Below are 24,232 nucleotides of genomic sequence, written 5' to 3'. Positions count from 1 at the left end.
TTTACACCAATACGTTAATAGTATATATTTATTGTTTATCTAATAAATATGAAAAATAAATATAAGTAAATAAATAAATAATAATAGAAAAGAAAAATAAATTTAAATATGTTTTGTCAAAGTTTTATTGACCAAAACTTAAGAGGATGGAAATCATTTATAGAAATATAATGTAAAATTGTAATTCTATTCTTTTGAAGGCTTTTTCTCTACTTCTTTCTTCCTTTATTTTATTGTCCATTTGCAATATTTACTAAAATATACATTTAATACTATTCCTTTTAAATGAAAACTAAAAAAATTATTATTATAAATATATTTACTTAAATTTAATTAAAATAAACAATTCCTTTTAAAATAGTACCATCGATGTTTGTTTGAAAATAAAATAAATATAGGTCTATTTGGTTGGTGTTTTAGAAAACTATTATGGAAAATAGTTTTTAAAAACAAAATTTAAGAACAGTTTTTGATGTTTTCAAAAACAAAATTGTGTTTTGTAATTGAATTCTAAAAAAATGTTTTTGTTCTAAAAAAAAAAAAGAAAATGTTTGGTTGAGTTACTAAAAAAGATACAATTGAAACTTGAGATCATTGGATCATAACAATGGAAAAAAAAAATACAAACCACAACACAAAGACATTAGGACCCTCATCAAATAACAAAGTTATAACCAAAATTCACCCAAATAAACCGATAATCTCTCTTCCATTTCATGTGTATATTTAGATTATTTAGCATATAAGACCTCATTCTAAATAATGCATACTTTCGCAAACTAAATTAGGGCTTATCACATGTCAAATTAGAAAATATGTAAACCAAAAGCAGGAATTTTTAAGCCAATCTCGAGTATTTGACAGAGTTAAACATATTGATGGGTTTGCGATGGATGGATCTTATAATCCATCCCCTTCGAGTTGTAACCTTACCATCTAAATTATTCTAATTTATTATATAACTCAAAGTTCACCTAATTATATAATACAACAGTATTCAAAATTGATCGACTCCATGAATTCAATTCAAAACCAAACTCTTAATTGATTCCAACAAATTAAATTGAGACTTAAAAATAAAAATAAAAACCATAAAATGGAGGTGTCATGGTGGGGTTGAACCCAATATGGTGTCTCTTTCTTCCGTTCTTCTCGTAACACCATTTTTTAAGTAGAGATGCTCTTTTTGTTTTCTAAATAGTAAACAAAGTAAGCAAAACATGTTTTTCCTTTTTATGTATATATATTATTTGAAAATAGGTATTTTGAGAACACATGGAATACTAAAAACAAAAATCACTCCCTTTGACAAATGTATTTTTAGTATTTTTCTTTCTCAATAATAGAAAACAATTCTTAAAAACACCGATCAAATAGGTCATAAGACTTTTCCATAATCACTGCAACCACAAAAATCAACGTCATGTGTACAATGAAGAGAACACCTACACTCCCAAGTAGTGTATGCTTATGAGTTATGACATGAACGTTTGAACTTCAATTCCACTATTCATCGTACATGTTTTTTTAGTTTTTATTATAAATATCCTCCATTGTGACACATGTGTCTTGTTTTTTTTCAACTTTTTATTATATATATATATATATATATATATATATATATATTAATTTATTAATATAAAATAAAATAATTTTAATTTATTTTATTTATTCTGTTCTTTGTCACAAAATTTTAATATTAAATTAAATATAAAATAAAATTTACATTCACATGCATAATAATATTTTATTATTAAAATTTACATATTTAATCCTAATTTTATAATATTATTTAGATTTATAGCTATTTTTAAATTTTCTTAAAGTTATAATTTAAAATCAAATAAAGTCAACTACTTAGTTTCACAATATTTTATATCTTTGTCATAAAAAAAATCACAACATACTTTTAAATATTATATTTATAATTATTATTGAATATCTCTCTCATATTATTGTAACAAAAAGCGTAATAACCTGAATAATTTAACTCCATTTTATTATTCTATTAAAATAATTTAAGTTACATTCAATGTTATATTTTATTATTCAAATTTAATATTAGCTATGATCCATCAATCTTGTGAGATACCACGGAGGGAGTTGAGCCGAGCCGAGCCATGAGAGGAGACGGTGGGGAAGATAGAAAGGAAGAGGTGGACATCACGTGGGAAAGATGAGAATTTTGTCAGATGTCAGGTGGGCAGACACGTGAAGATCCACGTGTCGATATTTTTTAAGAGAGATTTGACACGTGGTCCCGCCGTTGTCCCTTGTTGACCAGACACCCACTCTTTCTCAATCATTGGATACCCTTCACTCTCATTTGCATTTATTTACAGCATTACCCTCCAAATTTACTAAGTTAACCCTGGCAATCATTGGCCCCTTCCTCAATATTACTTGAAAAGCAAGCCCCCACCCCCACCCCCACCCCCAAGGTTTCCTTTCCACAAAATTTCATAATTTTCATCATTTTTATTTCATATTCTTGTGTCCTCCTTAAATTATTTATTTTAAAATTATATGATATTAAATTTATAAAATCATGTAAGAAAAGAACAAATGACATTTATTATTATTGGTATTTTTTATTATAGCAATTTTAAAAATTCAAAAAAGCTATTCTTATCGGTCGACATCAAAGATGAAATTATCGAAAATTATATTTATAAGAATTTTTAATAGAAATTATGAAAAAAATATCAATAAAATAAAAATTAATTTATAATACCTTATTATTTTTTAAGACTATAATTTATAATAAAAAGAAAAATACTTTCGAAAATAGGTTTTAAGAAAAAAAATTGGATAAAATTATGGTTTTTAAAAAATTACTAATTATACCATCAATTTTTGGATAAAATATTATCAACCACCCAAATGTATTGAAATAGTGAAGTGGGTTCGTACACTTGTGTGTGTGTGTGTGAGAGACACGCGCCTCTATAGAATGTGAAGGTGAGAATATTAATTGGGATGGAGACGGAAGGCATGAACGGTGACGGTTGGAAATGTCGGCTGGTGGCGCGTGTGGATCACGTGTCCGATCCAAACATGGTCCCTCTCCAACCGTACAAATCCGCTAACGTGACCATCACGTGGTGTTGGTCCCTAGATTTCTCAACTTGCTTTTCGCCCTAATGTAACTCTTTTCTTCCATCTTCTGATTCTTAATGATAAGTAATGACTATGGACCTTATTTATTTATTATTTATTATTTATTTAGAGAAAAAAAACCCTTTCATCTAAGCCTCACAATCCCAACCCTACATTTTTTTATTTATTATTTATTATTTATTTATTTATTTATTTATTTTATAATTTTTTATTTGAAATGGAGGCTGAAAAAGCTTAACGGCAAAGTGATAAGAACAAAATTTAAAAGAAAAAAGAAACTGTAATAATTGATAAAGCCCAAAAGGCTTAGATCAAGTGTTAAAAGGGCCTAAGAGCCTAATGGTAGTTGGGCTTGGTTTAGTCAGACCAAGCCCAATATGAAGGAGCCCAATTCCTTAAGGTGATGTGGGCCTGTCTAGAAATCACATTTTTTTTTTCTCATTGTATTTTCAAAAATAAAAAATAGGAATAGTTTTTAAAAAAAATTTAAGTCAATTTTTGCTACCAAAAAAGATCATAATATATTTATTTATTTTTTAATCCAAAATATAAAAATCTTATTATTATTTAGTGAATAAATTAATTTATAAATAATATTTAATTTTTGGATTGTTAGTATTTTTTACCTTTTTTTTTAAATATAAATCTAAATTTTTGAAAACAAAATTAAAATTTTCTATACTGTCGGGTCAACCCGACTATAAACCGGTCAAACCCGACTAGGATCGGGCCAAGGTTTTTATACCCTAGTACGATTACAAGGTTAGGGTTTTTCCGAAAAACCCTAAACTCAACCAACATCAACATAGTTTGCAATTCCTAAAAATCTCCCTCTGTAAGTTAATTGAATTTTCTCAAAATTTCGTTTGGGTAAAAGAGAAGGAATTTATTATTTTTAATTTACTTACCACCTTCTTCAACCTCTCCAAAACCCTAATCCTATTTCTTCTCAAATTTAGGAAGAAGATGAAGGATAGGTGGTGTTGAGAGTTGAAGATTAGGGTATTTTGGATACTTAAATTTTATTTTTCTAAAAAAAGTGTTGGATGCATAGAGAGTTTTGAGTGGATCCATTTAACATTTCTCTTTGTTTATATATTTGTTGTAAGAATGGCTTGATCAGAGCCCTAGAGAATATCAAACATGAAAACATTTATTTGATTGGGTTTTTTAGGGTTTCAAAATGAGGTTGCCTTCGAAACGATTGCAAGACGAAGACTCCTCTTCTGAGGATGACAGGGAGATGGAGCATGAGGAGTTAACTCCTGTGAGTGCAAATTAGGAACGTTTTTTTCGATTTTGGAGTTTGCTTGATGTGTCATAACCGTGTTTACAATGATTTTCAATGAAATGGTGTACAGGAGGTGGAGGAGGAGGAAGAAGAGGAGGAGGAGGAGGAGGAAGAGGAGAATGACTATGAAGATGTTCATGGAAAAGATGCAGAGATGGAGGAGCTTGAAAAGGAGTATATGGAGCTTCAGAATAAGGAGCAGTAAGAATTTTATTTACAACATCAAAGCCATACATGCATGTGCTTGTTTGTAATTGATGATTGATGATGATTTTTTCTTTTGAATTTATTACATTGAGAATTTGCTTGAAAAAGAGAATTACCATAAGCTAAGGAATTTGTACTGGGCAGTGGGTTCAATTTTAATAGTTTAATGAATTATAGTATTAGACTATTTGTTGCATAGGCAGAGGTGAGTTAGAGTGTGAACTGATATCAGCCAACTGATGAGGTTGCAGGCTGGGTATGTTGAAGGGTGGGGTTGAGGACTATAGATGTAGCAAAGAGATGCAATTTTTAGAGCAGGGTATGGGTGGGCAGTGGGGTTACCGTTCTCAGTCTGAGTTAAATTTGACTTCGATGGGTTTTGCAGAGAAGCCTTCTACATGAAGGCTTTGGAGAATGGTGGGATTGCCCATTGGTTGAAGGGAGAGTGATATGGATGGCTTCAGGAGTGAACTTTGTAATGAGGTGTGGCCGTTGACAATGATGGTGATACTGTTTGGTGTTTAATGATTTTGAGAGTTGGGATTTTAGGGTAACATTAAAAATACATCCTATAAAAAAGTTAGCATTCCAAATATAAGAACAAAGTTGGAAGAAAGAAAAAATAGAATGATTTGGGAAACATTTGTAGAAATTCAAAAGTTGATTTTGTGGGTGAAGAAAGTGATCAATGGTGATGAAAAGGATATGCTGTCAAAATATATATTTCTGGAACAGTTTAGGAGTTTTATTGTAATTTAGTACATGGATGTAATGTTCTGGATACTTGAGAATAATTTAGGGGATTATTTTGGGATGGGCTGATGAAAATTTTGGGATATTCGGGAATAGTTTTGCAATTTTTGGCATTATGAATTTTGAGATGTCCATCTTAGTTGGTTCTGATGTATTTGATGTGTGAGCAATATCTGAGATAACCAACTATTTGAGGTCCAATCAGAGTAGATATATATTTTGCTTATAGTGAAGCTATTCTGTGTTTTCCTGGTTCAAAATTTTTTGTACAGATGAATGACATGATACATGAAAAAAGGCACTTTGATCTAGTCTAGCCCCTTGGGATTATAAATCATTCTTTGGTCCATTGGTAGTTTGTTAAGTGTTATAAGCAAACAAGGATGGTCATCACAAGCATGCCTGGTAATTAAACTCATAATGTCCTCATAGTTATACTGTGTTTGGCTAAACTATTCACATACTGCCATACACTTATTATGTATTAGATCATGATAGAAAATGTATACAATAGTTTAAGGTATTGTCTTTGCAATGTTTAATCTTGTAATCTTTCCAACCTTTCTATTTTTTTACCCTTTTCTATATATGAAAATCATTTTTCCCTTCTTTGTTTTTCATTCAGAGATCTTTTGAAGAATTTAAGGTCTCATAAGGATGAAGATCTTCTAAAAGGTCAAGCAGTGAAAAACCAGAAGGTATTGTGCCTTCATTCTTGATACTTGGCATGCAGTCATTCAAATTTTATTTTTAAGGTTCGCTTGGTGCTGTTTTTTTATCACCTAAAAGCTCTTTGACTATCAAAGAGATTTATGGTGCATTTTGGTTACATCCTAGAGTCTCATTTTGTGCAGCTCAACATGTTTAAAGGTTTTTGTTTAGATGTTGAGGAAGTTCACATTGTGTTTGTTTACATAATAAAGCACTTTAAAATAGAGTAGTTTGAAACTTTTTTGGTAAAATCTAAGAGTGAGATGGTTTTTGTAAAAGAGTATTTAGGTTGAACTTTAAAAATATTTTATTTATTTATTTATTTACACATGGGTAGATTTGTTTTTAAAGAATTTCTCATTAGAAGAAACTGCAACAGCGCTGAAAAAACCTGAATCATTTGTAAGGTAAAAGATGCCAGAGGTCAAAAAATTCCTTTTTTAGGAATGTAGATGAGCTTATGGGAATTGGTCACCTATTAACTTGAAGATTCTTCTTTACAAAGATATTTTCAAAGAAAAAACTTCTTCTTTGCCTAGATCTTTTTAAATAAACTCTTCACTACCACAGATGCATCAAACAGGCCAATCTTTATATGATTGAAAACTCTTCCATAATGAACTACTTCTGTTGCACCTTAGTTCCTGACAATAGCTTCACTTTTCAATTGAAAATACTTTGTAGTTTCTGATTGCCTATTTCTTTTCTTCATAATTTTTTGTTATTAACTATAAAACAGGTTTTTGTATATTCAGTGTACACTGGTGGTTCCTTAGTTGTGTCATTTCCTTTTGAAGAATACCTGATGACATTTATATTTTTCTTATTTTCATATTAATATTGATCATTAGATATTGTAATAATTTGATGTATTTTATTGTTGTTTTCCTTCGTTGTGTGATTTGTGTGATTTAGTGAAAATTATATTTCTTTTTCCTTAAAATATTGATACTCCTCCCCACTTTTTCCTGAAGGCTCTCTGGGACAAAACTCTTGAGTTTAGATTCTTACTTCAGAAAGCATTCTCAAGTTCAAATAGACTACCTCAGGTTTGCTCTGGTTACATTTTATTTGCATCTATAGCTAATTGTAGCCCTATTTTACTTTGGAACATTATGGTCAGACATTATGAATTGTCTGCAGGAGCCAGATAGGTCTTCATTCTGTGACTCTGATGAGGGAGTCAATGTAGCATATTCAGATTTGATTACCTCATCTAAGAAGACTTTAGATTCTTTATTGGAGTTACAGGAGGTATGGTTGTTCAAACAATTTATTGTCTATGTCATCTTGCTCAATGTTAGGTTAACTTTCTAATAATTTAACATGAAGATAAAGCATGCTTATTTTTACTGAAATTACATGACTTCCAGTCTCATCTCTTTGCCTTGTGTAATATATATATTTTTTTTTGGCAGGCTTTGCTGGATAAAAATCCATCAATTACTCAAGCCACAAATGGTATGGCTCAGACTTTGCCATAGTTTGTTATTCTGTGATCTGTTTATCAGGCAGTGTTCTCTTTAGCTTTTAGCATATCTCAGTGAATAAAATTATGTTGGGATATCTTTTTCCCTTTTCCTTTTTTCTTCTTTTGTTCTTTTGCCTCCCAATGAAAATTTCAATGTTCTATGGCTATCTGGACTAATTTATTCATGGAAGTTCTTTAGAATATATTCTTTCAAGTAAGCTGATAATAGCTTGGACATATATTTCTACTTTTGTTGGAGACTCTTTTCCTCTCTGATTGGATAGAGCTTTTGTAGTGTGTGTGCATTTTGCTTCTTCTGCCTCTAGTCTGGTGTAGACAGTTTTAATTTTTATAGAGCAATATACATTTCTACTTTTTGATCAGCAATTGTACATCTTGGAGGGATTGCTGGTTCTTCTTTGTATTTATTATTCAATGAAATGAATATGTTTATTTCTGATAAAAAAATAATAGCGTGGAAATGCCTAAAGAAGTAAAAACCTGTGGGTGCACTCTTTTCTTTCTTCTGGAATTCTGCTGCCTTAGTTTCCTTAATCTTGCCTACACAGCTTGTCATTCTTCTTATTCCTAGTGACATTTCAGAATTTTTAACTTCTATTCCAGTGTGATGTTTATCAGTCTTCCAAGTCTAATCCATGATGTACAGTTGGCATGAAGAAGAGAATGAATGGAATTTTAAATTCAGATTTGAACTAGTCAGTGAAATCAGTTTTGATGTGTTTTTTTGTCCTAACATGTTTCCTGCTCTTCAGGTAATCCTGGGCAATCTTCCAAGGGTTTAGAAACTTCTAAGAACTTGGATGTGAAAGGTGATGAGGAATGGCAACAGATTTATCAAATGCATTCCAGGTGAAGTTATCATCCCCGGGAAAATTATATATTCATAAGTTTTTCGCATATTTGTAATCACTTCATTAGAAAAATTACATATGCACTTTGGCATCTCCAAAGAAAATTTCTGGGTCTGAATCTATTAGCTAAAAAGCATTTTCTTGCATATGCAACACATTGGCATTAGAAGTAGGTATTTTCTTGAATCTCCTTACATATTGCCTTCAAGTTTACACTTTGGCACTCTCAATTGGATGCTTTGGTGCATTTTGTTCTGTTTGTTGTCTGAAAATGTTTGACAAACAAAAAAGGGCTTTTACATAGAAACCATACAGAGTGGGCAAGATGAGCTTCTTTGAGATTAATGAATAATAAGTCCACTTGGTCTTGAAATGAATGGTTGGAAAATGCTGCCACCTGAGTTTGTAAAACAATTTCATCTGTATAGCATTTTCTATATTAGAGTTTATGCCTGCATGCATTTTTAGGCTTATGCAATTAACGTTTCTTAATTTTGGCAGTTTGAATTAACTGAGTTGAATGCTGGTATTTGTAGAATAGCTCCTTTCAGGGACAAATCGATAGACAAATGGCAGAGAAAGACAGAGGTGTCAACTGGTGCTGCTGCTATTAAGGGCAAATTGCGTGCTTTTAATCAGGTTTGCCCCTATTACTGAATAGGTGTCCATGCCCTTTGAGCTGTACAACAGGACTCACCTGATTCTCCTTTCCAATCACAGAATATCAGTGAACAAGTTGCTGCTTATATGAGGGATCCCAGTAGAATGATCAAGCAAATGCAACTGAGAAGGTCAACAGTTGGCATATTTGGGGCTGTAAGTTCATATATATCCCAATTTTCTTAATTTGATCAGTAATACAGATGTTCTAACGATTTGAATATGAATGATTTAAAATTTGTGCGTGTGCTTATTGCCATGATTTGTTAATCAGCAGGTCCCTGATGATGTGGGCAGTTCTAGAGAAGAGGTAATTATTCTGTGCCTATGGTTGACTTTATTTGAACTCTGGTTTGTTTTTAAATCCAATACCCCACCTACATCAACCAGAAGAATGGAGAAAAGAAAAATGAGAATGCAACAGTTCACATTACAATGGTCCAGACATGGATTCTCCCTCCTTTGGCAATTTGCATAGCATTTGAAGGCACAAATTCATTATTAATGATCCATCACCATGACTACTCTATTTAAATTGTTAGTATCATTTGCATTGTCAGATCTGTTTTTCTGCAACAATGTTATTTTGGTCAATGGTTTTCTACCTTCTGATGCAATGTGAAACTAGAGTTGCCATGGTGGCAATTCTTGGTGGGCTTGAAGGCCAACCTGAACCCAAGAACTTAAAGGTTTGAACAGGTTTTGCAATTCTACCTCAGGGTGGAGGTGTTGAACCCAAGCTCAGATCGGGTCAGGCTAGGTCATGTTGCCTGAGTTGGGTCCCAGCCTTGGGATGGTGGTGTTCTCAACCAGAGCTCAAGCTAGGTCAGGCTGTGTTAGATTTGTTCAAGTTGGTGATTACCTTTTACATCTTACAATTGTCTGTTGATCAAATATAACCTTAACCTATCGCCATGGTGTCAGTAGATGGAAGGTTGAAATAACCTCTAAAAACAATAAAAAAAACTTGCAACAAGTTATCATGAAGTAGTATAGTTTTATGTAGTAAGTGATCTGAAACCAATTAGAATTAGGAAATACTTTGTTTATAATTTTATATCAGATTTTTTTCCATAATTTTTAAAAATGCCAGATGGTATGGCCAGCAATTTCTCTTGGCTTTACTTAAATAGCTTTTTAACCTTAAAATCTCGTCTACTTTGAAGCATTTTAGTGTATAACGAAACACAATGCAAAGCAGAGCTTTTAAGCAGTCCAGAAGCTGTATCAAACGAGGCCTTAGTAAAGTGTGTTTGGAAGTCCGAAGTCCTATGGAAATTGGATATATGTTAATAAATTTTCTGTACCATTATATTCCTGTGAAAGTCACTTAAGAACCATGATCACATGATGGTAAAAAATTTGAAATTGCAGGATTCCATCAAATCCCAAAAACTGATTGTAGTTCTGGTGATGGCTTCAGTTTTTTTGGATAACCCAATTTTTAATGATGTTTCTTTGCCTTAAAATGCTGTATAAAAGAAAATGAAGCCATTAAATTCCACTGGACTTGGAGATGAGGCTCATAGCTTGGTGCTAAAATGTGATGGCCATTATTAAATATCATGCCATCCCTTAGATCTTTCCTGCTTTTTCAATGAAGTGTGAAAAATGAAAATATGTTATTTACAGAATATGATGTCCATCATCAATTACCAGACAAAATATTGAATTGTTTTTCATCAAGAATACTAGATATTTATTTGATCCTCTTAATCCTGATCAGGAAGTGCATGCTGATGGCGACCCTGAACTGCTGGATGATTCTGAATTTTATCAGCAATTACTGAAGGAATTCTTTGAGACATTTGACCCAAATTCATCTGGTAACATCCTCTGGCATCTTGTATATACACATGATTTGTGCTTTGTGACTTGAATGTGAGAGTACCATAGCTTTCAGAAAGAATCAATTTGGATATCTCTGGATTACATAAGTTTAGCTAGGTATCCTGGTTATCGGGCTTTTATATGGCTAACTGGTTGGATAATGAGAAGGCCATTTTTCACCTTTATTGTCTACATCTATCTGAAGAACAGTGAAGGGTGTTCCTCCACTATACTTTTCTATGGGCTCTCTCAATTTTGGGTTGTTGAGATGTTTTTAACCCTTTACAATGGGTTGTGATTGTTGAATGTTTTCTCATTGCTTCATCTGCAGAGACAGCCTTTTACGCTTTGCAGAGGCTAAAAACCAAGAAAAGGAAGATCGTTGACCGGCGTGCCTCAAAGAGCCGCAAAATAAGGTAATGTTATCTGATAAAGCCCCTCGTCTCTACTTTCCTCATGTTCTAAAACCTAGCATTTTATGATGCAAATGAATGATACATATATATATATTTTGCAGGTACCATGTTCATGAAAAGATAGTAAATTTCATGGCTCCTCAGCCCATGAACCTTCCTCCAATGGCTCCTAAATTATTTGACAACTTGTTTGGCTTGAAGACCACCCATCAGCCTGCTTCTGTGGTCTAGCAGTTGTCCTGCATCAAAAACACATTTGTTTGAAATTTTGTAAGATGTTAGAAGCTGATGTAAACAAACATATATATTTCAATGGTGATTCAACCAAAGATGTACGAGTACAAGACACATCATTCAACATGTTATAGGGATTTTATTCACTCTCCCCTTGGTGTAAGATGGGGGTAATGAATTCCCATTCCCATTCCCATTCCCATTGGCAATGAATTACATGTCTTGACTTTCAATTGAATTCCCATTATTATTTTTATTATTACATGATGGAAGAAATAATTCAAGCAATTTAATTGAAAAACATATATTCATATGAATTAAATTTGGGTACTCACAGCCAAACCGCCATGTTTTTTTATTTTTTTATTTTTTTTTATTTATGGAAAGAAACTATAAAGTACGAGTATTTACACATTTGATCCAAAGAAATACTGTAATAGTGTTTAGAACTTCAAATAAGTAATTTTTTTCTTAAATTATTTTATATTTTACTTTAATCGCATCCCAGTAGTTCATAAAAATGATTCTAAAATTTTTTGATGAGAGTGAGTTAATTTAAAAAAAATGTAAAACATTTTATATTTTCATACTTAAACTTTATTCATATTTTCATTTCTAAAAGTGACGTATTTCATTTTCACTATTAATTGTTACACTCTCATAAAAATAATTGGGAAGGAAAATATGAAAATAAATCGAAAATTTATATTTTTTAATATTCTTTATTATGAAAAATATTCAAAAATAAAAAATAAAAAATTATTATCATATAATGAATGAAATAATTATAGTAATTTAATTGGAAAATAATCTAGAGCTGTGTTCGGGCAATTGATCATGGAGGAACAAGCCTTTTTCACAGAGCCAAACAATCTCCGCCTGGGCTCTGAAATGTCAGTAAAGCCCTGCTAAAACCCTAAACCCCTCCCAGAGCCCTAAGCCGCCATGCCCTTCCTCTCCACCATCACCATCACCTCTCTCTGCACCTACCTCTCCCGCCAACTCAGCTCTCTCCCAAAGAACTCAAACCTCTCTCACATCCCCTCCAAGCACAGATCTCAAGCCGTTCTGCTTGCCCAAAAGGCCCTCACGGACTACTTCCACTCCACCAGGTCCTTACCCTTCCTCTATGCCGAGCACATTGGCAGGAATTCATTCTATTCTTTATACGATCCCATTTCGAAGGTCGAGTTTTCCCTCTCCTCCTTCGCCAAGAGCTTCGAGAGGTTCCTCAGGTACCATCCCATCAACGAATTTGAGTTTTTCTTTGAAAGCATTGGGATAAACCAGAAAGAAATTTCTGGGTTTTTGCCTTCAAACAAATTCTTCTTTGCGGAGGATGGAAGGATCTTGAATGCGGCTGGTGCGCTTTCGGGTTTCGGGTTTCCATGGAACAAGCTCGGGATACTGTACAAGGCGGAGGCGTCGATTTTCGATAAGGATTCGGCTGATTTATCTCGTAGGTTGTGTCGGTTTAAGGATTATGGGCTTAGTAATGTATCTGTTATTGGAATTTGTTTGGCTTTTCCGTTTGTTTTGGGTGGGAAGGGTGATTTAGGTGTTGAAGCTGGTGCATTGTTTGATGATTTGAAAAGGGTTTTTGTGGATTTTGATTTGGGGAGTTTTGTGGAGGAAAATGTGGATGCTTGGTATGAGATTTGCAGGAAAATTAGGCTATTTTATGATCTTGGTTGTGAGAAGGGTAAGATTGGAGAACTAATGGGGAGGAGTAGAAACATTTTTCTCGAGTACTCAGAAGAGGGTTTAGTTAGAAAGACGGATTTCTTTTGTAGGTTGAATGTTAGGAAGGCAGGTATTGGCTTGTTGCTTCTAGAGTGCCCAGAGATTCTGAGTTTTGATTTGGAGGCACCAGTAATTTCAGTGATGGGTTTTTTGAAACATTTTGGATTGGGGTTGCAGAAGTCGAAGTCTGTTGCCCGAATGTATCCATATGTTTTGGGAAGAAATAAAATGGCTAATTTGCCTCATGTGATGAGAGCATTGGATCTTCATGAATGGTTTTTTGGTATGATGAAGAATGGGAATCATCGGCTGCTGGGTAATTATGTTTTGAGTCATCCTGATGAAGACTTGGATGAAGATTATAGAGTTGGCTTAGAGAAAATTCAATCGTCAAGAACCCCAGCTCACACAATTAATAAGCTGAACTTCTTGCATGGAATTGGGTATGGGGAGAATCTTTTGACCATGAAGGTCTTGGAACATGTGCATGGTACTAGCAGTGAGTTACAGGAGCGGTTCAATTGCCTTCTCCATGCAGGACTTGAATTCTCAAAGCTCTGCACAATGATAAGCTTTTCGGCAAAGATCCTAAACCAAAAGCCAGAAATTCTTGAAAGAAAAGTGAATTTTCTCATCCAGGAAATGGGGTTATCTTTGCAGTACCTTGATGTTTTCCCAGCATATTTGTGTTTTAACTTAGATAACAGGATTAAGCCTAGATATAGATGCCATGTGTGGCTTGCAGAAAATGGTTTGTGTACAAAAAATTACTCACTTGCAAGTATGATTGCAACTAGTGAGAAAAGCTTCATAGCTCGCCTTTATGGCATTCATCCAGCTGTTCCCAAACTTTGGTTAGAGTGTTTCTCGCCCCAAAAAGACCAATGATAGTTGGCAAAGGACATTGGCCTTATAATCCTTTTACCAGTTTATTGTGAATGATGAACTTATTATTGGTCCGTATGGTCTAGGAATCTCACTATGACAATTCAGGACCATCATTGTGAAACGATACTGGGAGATAACTTGTTTCAAAATCATTTCATATTTGAGATTATCACAAGATTAAGTGACCTGTCATCGAATATGGTGGATCTATTTCGGATCTCCACCAAGAGTAGCAGCTTTTATTTCCTCTGCTCCTGCTTCTCAGCCAATACGGGTATTGAATTTTAGCATTGTCCTATCTGTTTCATTGAAAACCCCATAAAATAGCTCATTCTTAGTGTAGCATTTGAATGATATAATGACATGTGTTATCAGGACTAGGTTTTGTATATCATCTGTAAGCATTTGTACTTATGACCCCAGCCATCAAATGTAAAAGATGCTTGTTGAACACAGGAGTATGAATTTGTAAATGAATTTTTTTTGTGCATTTATGAGTATCTGCTTGTCAAACTCAGGTAGCAGTAGGTCCTTCACGATGAATTTGTAGAAATTTTAGCGCCATCACAAACATATCCATTTTAGTGTAATGTCCTATTATGTTATTTATTTATTTTGGATTCCTTTTCCAGTAAGTGAAGAGTCAGGGGGTGTTTGAACATAGCATACTAAATAGGATTTGTCCTCTTTCTTTTTTATATGATTTTGAAGGCTGTTCTTGAAGGAGATCCTGAAAAGGATCTAGCTTTCAGGGGCTATATAAGCAGAATGAGATGCTTATTGATTTCATTTCCATGTCAATTCTGATCCTATGATTCCAGAATTCTGAACGGCTTCATAGAAAATTCAAATTTGGTTTATTCACTACCCTGTGTAGCAGTGGATTAGATCAGTGGGCTCTTAAAACTATATATCTGAATACTGGATTATGGACTAGGAAATAATAATGAGAGGAATGTGAAATTGGGTTTTTGTTGCATTTTAACTTTGCTACTGTTGCCTCTATGGTCTGCCATTTCATTATTTGATAGCAAATGGATTGTCAAACTAGGAAAAAAATGTAATTGAAGCAGAAACTACTTCGAAGATTTTCATGCATCTTAGACAACGATAACCCGAGTCTTGATTGTGAGGACTATCTTGAAGATTTATAGGTAGTCTCTCACCATGGAAAACAATGCCTCATTTTCTTCACTCATCACATCCACCTGGCCAGGTCCTCTTGCCAGCAAGGTGAGCCAAGGCCACAAGCTCTCCTCCTTTCTTCATTTCTTCTTTTCCATTTTTTCTTTTTCTTTTAAAGAAACCCAGCCTTGAAAGTCATTACCAGGTATAGTTCAGAAAATGGTAGGTGTTGGCTGATTATTTGTTGTTTAGTTGCCAAAATCTCAATCCTTTTTGTTTTTTGTATGTTTGGTGTGACTTCTTGAGGCATTACCAGGTAGCTTTTGGCAAAGCAGGTGGATGGATACATATATTCTTCAGATGATACAACAAGCTAGTGCTCAACATTCAGTGTAAATTTCCTGCCTTCAAAATGTTTATTTTCCCACATTATGGTTGTTGTGAAGTGTTGCAGCATATAACAGGATTCTGGGGAAGACAGCTCTTTGTTCTAATTATTTTCTAGTTGGAAACATTCTAAGGTTTTTGCAGAAGTGCATATCTTGAATCTTAGCTTTAGTCTGAAGCCATGCATATGGTAGAAAAAGTACACAACCGTGAAAGTGTAGGCACCAGTTTTTTTTATTTTTAAAAAAAATTCATGGTACTGTTTGGCCGTTGTTTCTTGTTTTTCGGCTTTAAAAAATAAAGTAAAATAGAAAATAATTTTTAGAGAACAAATAAAAGTTATTTTCATCGGTTTTTTAAAACTAAAGAACATAAAGATGAAAAAAATTAAATAAAATTCAACATATATCATTCTTTTTCTCCTACGATCCAATGCCGATATTGAAAATCTGTGTTTTTTAAATTTTCTTTTAATTTCTCTAAATTTTTTCATTAAATAAATAAATTCAAAATTAAACTATACTGGATACATCAAGTTTATTAATTGTTAAAAATAAATTGAAACTCAAAAATTGATTTAATTAATAGTAAAAAGTTGTGGAACTAAATTATAAAAGTTAGGGTTATGCTAGGTACCGACAACCACTTTTTGGTACCATGGCCACTTTTTTTGGCTAATAGGATTAAGACACATAGCATGCAAAATAAAAATAAAAAAAATTAAAGAAAACCAATTCTTCAGGTTACCCCATGGTTGCCATGGGAATTAATCCCATGCAACACACATTTTTATACTTATTTCAATGACCAATTATAAAATCATGTTTAATGTAATTATTTTGTTTGGGGAATTTCTTTTATGAAACAGAAAAATAAAGAAAATTTTGGAAAAAGAAATTGCAGTTTATTTATTTTTGTAATATAAAGTGATTAAACCCAAGAGGTAAAGATAAAAATTAAATTTAAAATAAACAAAAAAAATTTCAAAATAATTTGGTGATATAATTTATAAATTAAGGAAAAGTAAATTTAATTTTTTTTAACATCAAATAATTTGTTGACAAAATTTGATGAATAAGTGTGAAAAACAATGTAATTGGTTTATGAAGTGAAAAAAATGGGAAGAAATAGAAAGAAATTTTATAAAATATATATTAATTTAAAATTAAATTAGTTGTGTACTAATTATTAATTGAGAATATATGACTAAATTATTTCTTAGCATTTAAATTGAATTACACATTCCAATTTAAAAAAAAAAAAATCAAAGAAGTGGATAGTAGGGAGGGCACGAAGAATGTGAGATTCCCTCACTAATTTGTTAGTATTTATATATTTTGATTTTTTCGGCCATCATTTAAACACCCACTAAGTGTAATGAATGAATTTAAACAATGTTTAAGCCATACGAAGTCCCTAAACATTTTTAACACATTATATAAGCGGAGAATGGAGAGGGTTTCTCACATTCTTCGTACCCTTACTAATTTTTTAGTATTTTTGGATTTTTATTCTTCTAAAAATCATTTGACCACTTCCTAAGTGTAATGAACCTATTCAAACAGTATTCAAGCCATATGAAGTTCCCAAAATTTTAAAAAAGTTCAAAGAAGTGGAGAATGGAAAGGGTACGAAGAATGTGAGGATAATCCTCACATTCTTCGTACCCTTGCTAATTTTTGAGTATTTTTGGATTTTGATTTTTTCGGGCAACATTTCAACACATCCTTAGTATAATGAACCTATTTAAATAGTATCTAAGCCATATGAAGTCCCCAAAATTTTAAAAAAGTTCAAAGAAGTGGAGAATGGGAAGAGTACGAAGAATGTGAGGATAATCCTCACATTCTTCGTACCCTTGCTAATTTTTGAGTATTTTTGGATTTTGATTTTTTCGGGCAACATTTCAACACCTCCTTAGTGTAATGAACCTATTCAAACAATATCTAAGACATATGAAGTCCAAAAATTTTTGAAAAGTTTAAAGAAGTGGAGAATGAGGAGGGTACAAAGAATGTGAAGATTCCTCACAATCTTCGCACCCTTCCTAATTTTTAAGTATTTTTGAAGTATGATTTTTCTAGGCATCATTTGAACACCCCTTCAGTGTAATGAACTCATTAAAAGAATATCCATGGCATATAGTGTCCGATTTTTTTTTTTTTTAGTATTTTTGGATTTTGATTTTTTCGAAAATCATTTGAGCACCTCCTAAGTGTAATGAACCTATTTAAACAATATCCAAGCCATATGAAGTCCCCAAAATTTTTAAAAAGTTCAAAGAAGTGGAGAATAAGAGAAGTACGAAGAATGTGAGGATTCCTCACATTCTACATACCTTGTCTAAATTTTTAGTATTTTTGAGTTTTGATTTTTTCGGAGATCATTTGACCACCTCCTACATGTAATGAACCTATTTAAACAATATGAAAGCCATATGAAGTCCCCAAAATTTTTAAAAAGTTCAAATAAGTGAAGAAATGAGAGGGTACGAAGAATATGAGGATTCCTCACATTCTTCGTACCTTGTCTAATTTTTTAGTATTTTTGGATTTGGATTTTTTTGGAGATCATTTGACCACCTCCTAAGTGTAATGAACCTATTTAAATAATATGCAAGCCATATGAAGTCACCAAAATTTTTAAAAAGTCCACATAAGAGAAGAAATGAGATGGTACGAAGAAATTGAGGATTCTTCACATTTTTCGTACCTTGTCTAATTTTTTAGTATTTTTTGCGGAAATGATTTGACCACCTCCTAAGTATAATGAACCTATTTAAACAATATCCAAGCCATATGAAGTCCTCAAAATTTTTAAAAAGTTCAAAGAAGTGGAGAATGGGAGTGTACGAAGAATGTGAGGATTCCTCACATTCTTCATGCTTTGTCTAATTTTTTAGTATTTTTGGATTTAGATTTTTTCGAAGATCATTTGGCCACCTCCTAAGTGTAATGAACCTATTTAAACAATATGTGAGCCATATGAAGTCGCCCAAAATTTGTAAAAAGTTCAAAGAAGTGGAGAATGAGGAGGGTATGAAGAATGTGAGTATTTCTCACATTCTTCGTACTTTGTCTAATGTTGAAGTATTTTTGAAGTATGCTTTTTCTGGCAACCATTTGAAGACCCCTTACGTGTAATGGACTCGTTTAAAGAGGTTCCAATCCATATGTAGTGTTACCTAATCACATGCCCAAAAAAAACTACTTTTTAATTAGTCAAGAACAATCTATGCATGAATCCAACACTTTAACATCTTACTTCATTATCTGTTAAGCGATTGACCGGATAAATGCTATTGGTTTACCCATATTCTCAGCCGATAGACACTGCCATTTCTTATGCTGAAGCACCAAAATGGCCAGTTTCTACCAGTTCCAAAACAAATATCAACCGCTTCATATGGTGGTTGACCGGTACACAAATATCCTTTACATGTCATTTTGGTTTTTGATCCGGTGATTCATACTCTCAAATGGTATTACCCAATTAAGACATAGATTTGTCAATTAATGGTAGTGATCCAAACCCCGAGTTTTTTTATATAAGAGCAAAAAAATTATACAAATACATTTTTCTTACCACCATTGCTTTGGCTTTTCATATGTTGTAACATAACCTTATTCATCATTCATGAGATGATATCAGCCCACCTCAGAATGTATAAAAAAACATTACTTTAGCCTATGTACAGTATTTAGTCTAGTGGAGAGAGGGTGATGGGAAAAAATAATGAGACATAGGTGTGACGATGAGCCCAAATATGATATCAGCCCACCTCAGAATGTATAAAAGAACATTACTTTATTTTCTTCATTATATCAACAATTTATGCTACATAAGTAATCCTGTCAGGCCTACATAGTCCTTTCACCTATTTCTCAAAATCATTAGGCTCAAGAGTTAAATTTTTATCATTTAGATCATGAATCAATTATAAGCCTTCTCTTATGCTCCCTGCAATACTCAAGCTCTTCAGAATGCATGAAAAAACATCTTATTCAGCCATTTGAGAACGCCTAATCATGTCATCTATAATACAAAAGCCTTCCCATAATGTAATTGATCATATGAACATATGAACATAACAGGTTGTACCTAATCACATGGCAAAATAAACAACTTTTTAATAACAATAGAACAATCTATGTATGAATCCAAAAATTGAACACCTTCGTACAGTATATATGAATTAGTCGACAAGTTAAATGCTACCAGTTGACTCATTTTCGCTACCGGCAGACACTGCCATTTCCTCTAATGAAGCACCAACAGGGCCAGTGTCTACCAGTAGGAAAAAAATTGCAATCGCTTCATATTTAATAAATTAATGGTTGTAGGATGCGACTCAACACAATCAATGAATGAGAAGTTGGTATACCAGATTTCGGATAACCATATAGCCTCTGTATAGCTTCTGCAGCTTTGAAACCTTCCACCATTGGCCATTTTTTTGCTTCATATAAACAAACCCCTTCATTTGGAATGTCTTAAATTTGACAAAGTTCAACGACATCAAAGTTGATCTGTACACCATTAATGGTTGTACTAATTGGTCCTTCATCTTCAAATTTCATATTGTAGTATAAACATTTCACAACCCTAGGATAAAAAACTCTTTGACGGAGACAATAGGAGTCCAACCCATTCTCGCGAAAAGCATATCAAAATGGAAATAATTGAGCTTTAAAAAATCAATGTTCCTACTTGGGATTACGGTCCGATTGGAAAAATGAAGATGAAATCTTTGTGCTAGCTTTGGGGTTGTGAACGTAGATCGATCAAATGTGGTCTTCTTACGAACCTCAATAGTTTCTTCAACGATCAATTGTTTCCCTTTGTTGTCGGTGCGTGGTGCTCCCTCCGAGGTCTTCTGTTTGCTACCATTGGTCCGTTGTGGGTCGGATCTCTTCCCTTTGGTCTTAGGCATCTTTGCTACCTCTATTATCTTCCCTTTGCTGCCGGTGGAGGTTGGTTTGGCCGATGCTCGTTTTGGAGTAATGGATATTTGGTTTGGGCTTGAGGTATTTCGTGAAGATGAAGAAGAAGGAAGTAGAAGATGGAAGGGTTCAGGGTTAGAAGTTAGTCTCGCACATCGGTCAACCTTTCTATTATATGGAAAAACATATAGTTTATCAACTCATATATTTTAATTAAATTATTGTCTTACATAGATGAAACATTATATTTGCTACAATATTAATTTAATATTTATGGTTGTTTGACAAACATTTTGAATAAGTAGGATATAACATGACAAGTCAAATAAATTAATGAAACTGAATTTATTAAAAATTGTCATAAGTAGGATATCGTAATATAGCTTATTTAAGTAATTAAGTTTAATTAACTAACCTTTCTCATATGTAGGATATATTATGATGCCTTAATTACAAATAAAACACGTTAATTGATGAAAATTTATACTAAGTAGGAAATGGTATGAAAACATAATTATAATAAATAGGGTAAACAACATTAAGAAATGTAAATATTATCAATCAAGTCCATATCTCCACTTTATATTTTGTAAAGTTATACATATATCCATTTGAAATGGGTGTAATAATCCACATTAGGCTGACTTTCCCTCCTGCCTATAAATGTTATATTTAATGTCACCTAAAAAAATGATGCAAAAAAGGTAACTTTCAACCACCATGTGTACCATTGTGGTGGTTGGTTTTCTACATGTGGCAACCTATTAAAATATGTAATAACTTCATGAACCAACCACATAGATATTTTAGTATATATTTGGAAGGGAACATATTCTAAGGAGGCTGGAGAGTGAACGAGGTCTTCTATATGTTGGAGCATAGCTTACAAAAAACATCCAAAAGACAAATCTTCAGGTGAAGCTACATCACACTTGCACTTTCCATTTTCAAGGTATGATCCTTAACTCAATAAAGATTTGCTAAACAAATCCATAATACATTTTTGAAATTGAATGCCCTCAACTTTCAAATAGATGGGGAAAATATTCCCAAAACATAATGCTGATTTTTAAATGATATATAATGATTTTAAAAAGTTTAGATTTTGTTTGTCTATAGCACATTGTTAGTAATATGCATCAATTGAATTTTTAATTTTGAAATCATGGAGAAATACACAGGTGTGTAGTGTATACTGGTTGAATAATTTCTCAACCGCTTGAATTTTTTCTCAATTGGTTTAATTGTTTTTTCAGCCGGTAGACACTGCAAAGTGGAAACATTTTGAAAATAAAGACCAATAGGTTGACTAGATTGAAACCGATCGAATTGCTGATGGCAACTTGTACCAAAAAACTCGAGAATGGATGACTTATACGTTATAGGTTTCTCTTCAAGTATGCAATCAATTGATACGAAAGTGATACGATAATTTGTTAAGGTATTATTGCGACGATTTTTTTTACGTGATTTATAAAATGTAGGTAATGCAATCGGTGATGGAGTAAACAATCAAGCAGGAGTTGGAAGTGAAAGATGAGGATGTCGTCAATAACGATGCATATATTGGTGGCACTTACTAGCTGGGTGGAAACGATTTGAAAGAGAAGGTGTTGAAGGGTATTTTAGTTGAAGAAGTCTACAAATTGCAATTCAATTGCATAGATGAGGCTGAAACATTTTACAACATGTTAGCTAAAGTAATCGGATTTAATATTCGAAAAGATGATTTGAAGCGAGACAAGAATGAAGATATAATATCTCGAAAGTGGGTGTGTTCTAGAGAAGAACATCGAGCAACAAAGTTTATTGAAAATGACGAGCAACAGTGTGAGCCATGATTATTGACTAGAGTTGGATGTGAAACTGCATTTCGTATAGGCTTGAATAGAAAAGATGGAAAATGGATTGTAAAGGAATTTATAGGAGAACATAATCATAATTTGGTCGATGCTATCAGCACACAATTTCTTCGGTCTCATTGAACAGTAAGTAATCCAGATAAGGCACAAGTTGATGTTTTGCGTAAAGTAGGTGTTAAAACCACACAAATTATGGATTATATGGTCAAACAAGCAGGGGGACACCAGCGTGTTGTTTTCACACAAAAATATATATATAATCACGTTGATGCAATGCATAGAATTGAAATTAAAAATGGTGATGCGGAAGTCGCGTTGGCTTACTTGTATGGAAATACAGAAATGGATTCTTCATTTTTTATAAATTCAATGTTGATGAAGAAAGTCGACTAGCAAACTTGTTTTGGGTTGATTCAATAGCTCGAATGGATTATGGGTGTTTTGGAGATGTCCTAATATTTGATACAACCTATATGACAAATGCCTATAAAAAACCCATAGTAGTGTTGGTTGGTGTTAATCATTACCACCAAATTGTGGTATTTGGTTGTGTGTTATTAATGGATGAAAGTATTGGTACATATGAATGGGTGTTGGAGACATTTCTTATTGCAATGACGAATAAGAAACCCATATCTGTAGTAACTGATGGGAATAAAGCTATGCGTAAGAAAATTTAAAAAGTCCTACCCGATGCATGTCATCGCATGTGTTCATGGCATTTGCAATGAAATGCATTCATGAATGTGCATATTAAGGACTTCACAAGCATCTTTGCAAGATGCATGTTCATGCGTGGGAATGCGGAAGAATTCGAAAAGGTTTGACATGAAATGGTTGAAAAGTTGAGTCTTAATGAGAATCGTTAGGTCATCGAGATTTATGGGAAATGTAAAAGATGGGCTACGACGTATTTACGTGGAAATTTCTTTAGAGGGATAAGAAGCACACAAAGGTGTGAGAGTATGAATGCATATCTAAATAGATTCTTAAAAATTTGTTTGCGACTGTATGAGTTTGTACAACAATTTGATAAGGCGATAATGAGAATACGACAAAACGAAGCAAAGGTAGAGTTCGAGTCGAACAATTCTTCACCCGTGCTTTCAACCAAACTATCCATACTTGAAAATCATGTTGCGACGGTATACATGAAAGAATCCTTCTTTAAACTTTGTGAGGAGATGAAAAATGCAGAGTTATTATTTGTGGTAGCCCTTGTAAGTGGTGATTCAACGCGGGCATACACATTCTCTAAGTTTAGACACCCGAACTTAAAATGGGAAGTCCAATTTTGCCCGAATATTGTAACATTAAAATGCTCATGCATGATGTTTGAGTCAATTGACATCCCTTGTTGCCACATGGTTGTTGTTATGAAGGTGAAGCATTTGGAAGAGATTCATTTTTCATGTATTTTGAAGAGGTGGATAAAGTTAGCAAAGGTGCATATAAGATCAGCACTGGTGAATGAGATGGATAACGACATGGATCGCTTTGTACGATATGGTTCATTGAGTTCGATGTGCAACAAGCTCTCCTACTATGCGTCAGATACGCCATCTTCATTTCTAGAAGCAAAAAATGAAATATAAAATTTAACGATGAGAATTGAGGAACTTTATGATAGTAATTTGAAAGGGAAGAAAGTAGCAGCAAATGGAGCCATAAGTCCTAAACAAGTTTGTGATCCAAATATTGTGAAGACTGAAGGAAATC

General features: G+C 33.0%; 2 protein-coding genes across 4 annotated transcripts; both read left to right on the top strand.

The window, feature by feature from the left end:
- The first annotated feature begins 3,892 nt into the window (after positions 1-3,892).
- On the top strand, positions 3,893-11,803 carry LOC117932791 (putative uncharacterized protein DDB_G0270496). 3 transcript variants are annotated; one of them, XM_034854121.1, is made up of 14 exons: positions 3,893-3,955; positions 4,295-4,387; positions 4,482-4,612; positions 5,997-6,069; positions 7,057-7,131; positions 7,226-7,336; positions 7,501-7,543; positions 8,327-8,423; positions 8,962-9,064; positions 9,146-9,241; positions 9,363-9,395; positions 10,812-10,911; positions 11,247-11,331; positions 11,433-11,803. In XM_034854121.1, exons 2-14 carry the CDS (start codon positions 4,304-4,306, stop codon positions 11,560-11,562), a joined length of 1,161 nt encoding a protein of 386 aa, XP_034710012.1. In that variant the 5' UTR covers positions 3,893-3,955; positions 4,295-4,303; the 3' UTR covers positions 11,563-11,803. The 3 variants fall into 3 exon arrangements, with proteins under 3 accessions (XP_034710012.1, XP_034710010.1, XP_034710011.1); XM_034854119.1 differs by having other exon boundaries at positions 9,360-9,395; XM_034854120.1 differs by lacking the exon at positions 3,893-3,955 and adding an exon at positions 4,105-4,122 and having other exon boundaries at positions 9,360-9,395.
- Positions 11,804-12,416: 613 nt separating this feature from the next.
- LOC117931670 (transcription termination factor MTEF18, mitochondrial) lies at positions 12,417-15,849 on the top strand. The gene is made up of 2 exons (XM_034852670.1): positions 12,417-14,470; positions 15,638-15,849. The coding sequence occupies exon 1, from the start codon at positions 12,511-12,513 to the stop codon at positions 14,194-14,196; it is 1,686 nt and encodes a 561-aa protein (XP_034708561.1). The 5' UTR covers positions 12,417-12,510; the 3' UTR covers positions 14,197-14,470; positions 15,638-15,849.
- The last annotated feature ends 8,383 nt before the right edge of the window (positions 15,850-24,232 follow it).

The sequence above is a fragment of the Vitis riparia genome, chromosome 15 (genome assembly GCF_004353265.1).
Source record: "Vitis riparia cultivar Riparia Gloire de Montpellier isolate 1030 chromosome 15, EGFV_Vit.rip_1.0, whole genome shotgun sequence".
Taxonomy (NCBI): domain Eukaryota; kingdom Viridiplantae; phylum Streptophyta; class Magnoliopsida; order Vitales; family Vitaceae; genus Vitis; species Vitis riparia.
The sequence above is the reverse complement of the archived record's forward strand: the minus strand, read 5'-3'. Positions and strand labels throughout refer to the sequence as shown.